Genomic DNA, 6000 nt, shown 5'->3' on the forward strand with positions numbered 1-6000 from the left:
CCATGGGGGTGGGCGGAGGTCACGGATGTCCTGCGATTGGCCAAGGGGACATGGGGGGGCCTGCCCCGTGGGGGTGGGGGGAGGTCATGGATGTCCTGCGATTGGCCAAGGGGACATGGGGGGCCTGCCCCATGGGGGTGGGCGGAGGTCACGGATGTCCTGCGATTGGCCAAGGGGACACAGTGGGAGATCCTGCCCTCGGGAGTGTGGGGGTTCGTTGACGTCCAGGGCAGGGCCTGGAGTTCCCATTTGGCACTGCCAGAGAGTCCTGGGGAGCCAGGTGGAAGGTGCTGTGTGATGTCTGTCACACCGGGACTTGCCCCCGGCCCAGCTCTCTGGGGCGGCCCAGCCAGAGCTGCCTTCCCAGCATGCTCAGCGTGGAGCGATATGAACTGCACTTGGCGACATGAGGCTGGCACCTCTGGGGAGCTCTAACACCAGAGCCAGGCTGGGCATGGGGGAAGGGGGGAGCCCACCTTGGGGCCTGGGGCTGTGGGGCAGGGCAGGGACTGCCTTTTTCCCCGGGCTGGGTGGAGGGGAGATGGCCAAGCTCACTCCACCCCAAGATGTCCCATCCTCCCAGGCTCTGAAGTGGGGGAGGCGTGGGCCGGTGGGGCTGGGGTCCCTGAGTCACGGGGAGCCAGGTTACCCATCCAGCAGTGTGTGCTTTGTGCAGGATGAGGACGGCCAGGACCTGTCAGACGAGGACATCGCAGCTGAGGCCGACACCTTCATGTTTGAGGGTGAGGAGCCCCCCTGGAGAGGAGGTGGGGGGGCTCGCCTGCTGACCTCACCGCCTCATGTGAGAGGACGGGGTCTCTGCGGATGACATGGCTCTGGGGGGAGGGCAGGAGAGCTGGGTTCAGTCCCTGGCTCTGAGTGAGTTGGGTGTGCCTTTCCATGAAATGGGGCTCAGACAGATCTGCCCCTGGGCACTGCCAGACAGTCCCAGCAACGGAGGAGGTGGTGGTAGGGGAGACAGATGCTCAGAGTCACCCCATTTGCCCCGCAGGCATGAGGGGCCTGGAGTTCCCAGCTGGCACTGCCAGAGAGTCACAGGGAGCAAGGCCCCGGAGGAGGTGCTGGCAGGGGGAGGGTCCCTCCAGCCCCGGACTCTCCACGGTCCCTCTCTGCCCCCGGCGGCTCTCACGCTGCGCTGGCCTCTCTCTCTGCAGGCCACGACACCTCAGCCAGCGGCCTCTCCTGGGTGCTGTATAACCTGGCCTGTCACCCCGAGTACCAGGAGCGCTGCCGGGAGGAGATCAAGGACTTACTGCGGGACAAGGAGTCGGAGGAGGTTGAATGGTGAGATGGCTGCTTCAGCTGCAGTGCTGACCCCCAGCACCCCCACTTCCACGCCCTGTAGTTCCAGCACAGCCCCCACCCCACCTGTGAGGGTTAGCCCAGCCGCTGCCCTCCCCTCCCCTCCCCACCAGTCTGTGCCTAGCACTGGGGTCCCTTCACCTCTGCCAGCCCCACAAGCTGGAGGGCTTCCCCTGCAAGATGGCCCTAGGCTGCTCCACAGTGCCCGAGGGCCCTGCTGCTCTGGGTTTTGCATGTCCCCCCTGGATGCCCAAGGACCCTGCCACTCAGATGTGCATGCTCCCCCCCCCCTCGTCACGGTGTTGTTTGTCCCCTCAGTGCCAGCTCCATGCCTATGCGAGTCTGTCCCAGCCCCATTGCCTGGCTCATGGGCTCACACTGGGTCCCCCATGCATCCACCTCTGGGGCCAGCGCTAAGCTCTGCTCTCTGCAGGGAGGACCTGTCCCGGGTGCCCTTCTCCACCATGTGCATCAAGGAGAGTCTGCGCCTGCACCCGCCCGTCACGGCCGTGTCCCGGCGCTGCACGGAGGACATCAAACTGCCCGACGGACGTGTCCTACCCAAAGGTACCAGCCTTCTTCCCTGCTCCCCAGCCAGGGGCATGGCACCGGAACTGGGCCCATAACCCCTGTGGTGCTCAACCCCTCCCCTCCTTCTCCCTTTCCTCTCTCTAATGAGGCAGTTTCCTCTCTGGCAGGGAACGTCTGTCTGATCAGTATCTATGGGACGCATCACAATCCTGCTGTCTGGCCGGAGCCCCAGGTACCACTGGTTACTCTGTTCTGCCCCTTTGGCTCTACTCCACCCCACGGCCACCTCCAGCGTGGCACCAGGGGGCGCTGTGCTGCAGAGAGTGGGATGGGGTGGCTCGGTAGGGGCACTGTCCCCTTGGAGTCATTGCTGACCCAATGCCCCAGCGTGGCACCAGGGGGTGCTGAAGCGCCGTCAAAGTAGCAGCTTCCTATGCCCAGTGACCCTCCCCAGAGAGGAAGCTCCTCCCCCCCCAGCTCGCCTAGAGGGGAGTGAGGGTCGCACCCCCATTCACACTGGGTGGGGATGGGTCACTGAGTGCTGGGTGGAGGCAGAACCATCCCCGCTGCCAGCGCATGGCCCCAGTCAGAAGCTCACTCTTGGGGAGCCTGGTGCCCAAGCTGCACCCGGGGAGGGGCTGCCTTTGCTCCCCCTTGGCTCAGGGACCAGCCCCACACCCCACCCTTCGCCCTCGCTCCCCTCACCGTGCCTTGTGCTTGCTGCTCCAGGTCTATAACCCACACCGCTTCGACCCAGAGAACTCCAAGAACCAGCCCCCACTGGCCTTCATGCCCTTCTCTGCTGGACCCAGGTAACCTGCCTGCCGGGCTCAGAGCCCCTCGCCGTACGAACTGCCCCCTCCCACACCCCCGGCTGCCCACCAGCAAGCGGCTCCCTGGCTGCAGTGAAGCATTGTGGGACAGGCAGGAGGTGGCCTCTGGTCAGTGCTGGGGCCAGCTGTTATTGCTGAGGATCTGTCCCTTCTCCCACAGGGGGGTGGGCTCCCCCCAGCATCTGTCTGTCCCTGCTCCCCCATCCCTGCCCTCACAGGGGGTGTGGCTTCCAGGCGAAGAGCACCGGCTGACACCCCTGGCTTTCTCGCAGGAACTGCATCGGGCAGAACTTCGCCATGGCAGAGATGAAGGTGGTGCTGGTGCTGACCCTGCTGCGCTTCGCCCTGCGGCTGGACCAGAGCAGGCCCGTGCGGCGCAAGCCCGAGCTGATCCTGCGCAGCGAGAACGGGCTGTGGCTGCACCTGGAGCCGCTGGGGCCCAGCCGTGAGGGCCGGCCCCCCGCACCGCGCTCCTAGGGCCGTGCGCTCCCGCCCGCTGCGGGGATCCAGCCTGCTCCGCACAGCTCAGGGGCCTGCCGAGTGGAGGACCAGGTGGGGATCATGGTGGGGCCAGCTCTCTCCTCTAATCTAGACCAGCCCTCTGTACCAAAGGAGGCGCTGTGGGGTCCGGGCATGGGGCCCCTCAGGTGCTGCAGGCTCCTTTCAGACACCAGCTGCTTAGCCCTCCCCCACCTGCCCCTGGGAGGCAGGGTGACAAGTGCCTCTCCCCAGCCCCGCTGGATGCCCACGGCCACCTGGTGACTCAATGTCAGAGCTAGAAAGGGAGCCAAGCAGCCTGGCTCCCGGCGCTGCCCGCTCACAGCCTGGGCGACCCTTTGGCCTGCGTTCCCTGCCCCCACTGGCCAGAGGCAGGATGCCAAGCTGTCTGGCCACTAGTCTAGGATGTGGGAGACCCATGTTCAATTCCCCGCTCTGCCACAGGCTCCCTGAGTGGCCTTGGGAAAGTCACTCAGCCTCTGGCCCTCAACTCCCATCAGTGCAATGGGGCTAATGGCCCTGCCCACAGGGGATGAGGGTAAATGCAGTTGGGGGGTGAAGTGCCACATACTTATGGTGGGGCATCTAAGAACACGTGGTCAATAACCCTAAATGCTATGGGCTTGTTAGTGGATCAGCCCCTGCTTTCTTGCCAGCCCACCTGTGCCCCGATGCTGCTGTCTGTAGCTGAGGGTCTGGTCTGTCTCTCACTCCTCTTCCCCGGAGGGTAGGCATCTTTCCTCCTGCTCTGTCCTGCTCCCCCCACTCCTGCACTCATCAATCCACCTGCCTGGCCTGGGGCATGAACAGCTGAGAGGCCTGCAGGCACGTGGCTCAGTGCTCTGGCCGATCTTCCTGAGGGGCCCCCAGTGCCCCAGGTGAGCGCTGGCAAAGGCCATTTCTCACTCTGCTGCAGGTGGCTTTGGGGTGGGGCAGCGATCCAGGGGGCAGCTGCCCAGCAATCGCAACCTGCTGCCTGCAGTCACCTGCGGGAGTTGGGGCAGGGAAGCCTTTGTTACTCACGCACATGTACAATTCCCCATTGTGTGTGTGTATCGCCAGACCGTGCCCGGGAGGGCTGGCTGCAGACCCAGCAGGGACCCACTCCCTCCCACAGGGAACTCATGGCTCAAAGAGACAAACAATGGTTGAGAGAGCGAGCAGGGGGCCATATGTGGCCGCTGGGGCAGATGGACCTGGAGCTGCGGGACAGTTGGTTTCATGATATTTCTAAGTTGGTTCCGGACCATGGTGAAGTCCAAGGCCCCTGCTGCAGGGTCGAGGCCACGAGGCTTTGGGATCTGGCCTCGGGGTTTCAGGATCTGGCCCTGGAATCTGGCCACTGAGCTTTGGGTTCTGTCCACCGGCCCCAGCCCCCCCCCCCGCCATCTCCCCAATCCCCACTGCCTCCTCGAGCCCCAGACTTCAACCGCGTGCTCCATTCCTTGGCCACAGGGCTTCAGGCCCCAGGATCTGGCCACGGGTCTTCTGGCTCTGGTCCCCAGCTGTGAGGCAGCAAGTGCCAGCCCCAGGCTCACCAACCCCCCTTTGCCCAAGCCCACTCTGCGTCCTCCAGCCCCGGGTTTTTGGGCTCTCTGGCTCTGGCTCCTGACCATGCAGCAGCGGGTGCAGGCCCCCAGCTCTCCCCTCTCCACCATCAACTCTGGCCCCTGCTGCCACTCCCACCCCCACAGTCCCACATTGCCTCCACCAGCTCTCCATTCATTCCCCCCAGTGCCCCGGGCCCCCACTGCCTCCATATCCACCTCCCCATACAGGGTTTAATTTGTCTCCGGGCTTGCCAGGGCTGTGTAACTGCTGTGAAAAGTGATATTTGTATGTTTGGTAATGTCACTTTTCACAGCAGACTTAGTAGCTAGCTGGGAGGCTGTGAAAAGTGATATTAACATACAAGTATCACTTTTCACGGCAGCAGATTTACTAGCTCATAAGACTAAAAATAACCAAAGCAACCAAAAAAGCAAAAGAAACTACAACAAAAAAGACAAGAACATGCAAAGCACGTTTGTTTGCGTTTCTATTCTGTTTAGGGCCAGTAAAGAATAGAGAAAACTGTACTTTATTTTTATTATTCAGTCTGCAAAAAAACCCCAAACCCTACGTAAATAAATTACACTAATTTGGACGTGTGTGTATGTGCGTATTTGTTTATTTTTTTCTTAAAGTTAATTAAGTATTTTAGGAACAAGTGTCAGAGTGGCCACCAGCAAGAGTCACTGCCGCTGGCGAGGGGCCCCTGCATAACGGTCAGGCTTAAGAAAACTGGGGGAGATGAAAGAACTGCTTGTTGACCTGTGAACGACTGATTCTTGTAACATCGGTGTTGTCCAAAGTCGCAGTGAACACCTTTGTGTAGTGATATCTAGCCGTATTCATATTCTATGTGGAAAAATTGAGTAGTTTATTTAGACATCATGGACTGGTTTGCTTCATTAATAATGCGTTGTGTAAAGAGTGAATGGAGTCTTTGTATTAATACATTTTGATACATTTGTGTTTGAATGGGGTGGGGGCCCAAATGTTCTTTGTGCCCAGGGCCTCAATAAATTTTAACCCACCTCTGCCTGCTGTGACCTCTAGGCTAGCGCCCAGTCACTGGCAGAGAAACTCTGGGCAACTGAGCGGGGCGAAGGGCAGCAAGGGCCCAGGTCTCAGTGCCCAGTTCTGTGTGTTATCACCACCCCCTTGTAACAAAGCAGCCTTTGACGGGACACTACTGAGAGTATCAATTCAGGACAAATTGCTTAGAGCAGGGCCGTCACAGCCCAAGGCTGGGGGTCCTTTACTACTAAGG

General features: G+C 61.0%; 1 protein-coding gene across 6 annotated transcripts in view; it reads left to right on the plus strand.

Moving 5' to 3' along the window:
- LOC311510322 (ultra-long-chain fatty acid omega-hydroxylase-like) overlaps positions 1-5609 on the plus strand; it is a 29640-nt gene extending 24031 nt beyond the window's left edge. For all 6 annotated transcript variants that reach the window (XM_084609906.1, XM_084609904.1, XM_084609903.1 and 3 more), the window contains 6 exons: positions 677-743; positions 1176-1305; positions 1757-1890; positions 2022-2086; positions 2584-2666; positions 2960-5609. In XM_084609906.1, the coding sequence (XP_084466032.1) occupies positions 677-743; positions 1176-1305; positions 1757-1890; positions 2022-2086; positions 2584-2666; positions 2960-3164 (684 nt within the window). In that variant the 3' untranslated portion in view covers positions 3165-5609. The remainder of the gene's footprint in view (positions 1-676; positions 744-1175; positions 1306-1756; positions 1891-2021; positions 2087-2583; positions 2667-2959) is intronic.
- The last annotated feature ends 391 nt before the right edge of the window (positions 5610-6000 follow it).

The sequence above is a fragment of the Lepidochelys olivacea genome (assembly GCF_965140295.1).
Source record: "Lepidochelys olivacea isolate rLepOli2 genome assembly, chromosome: 20".
NCBI lineage: Eukaryota > Metazoa > Chordata > Testudines > Cheloniidae > Lepidochelys > Lepidochelys olivacea.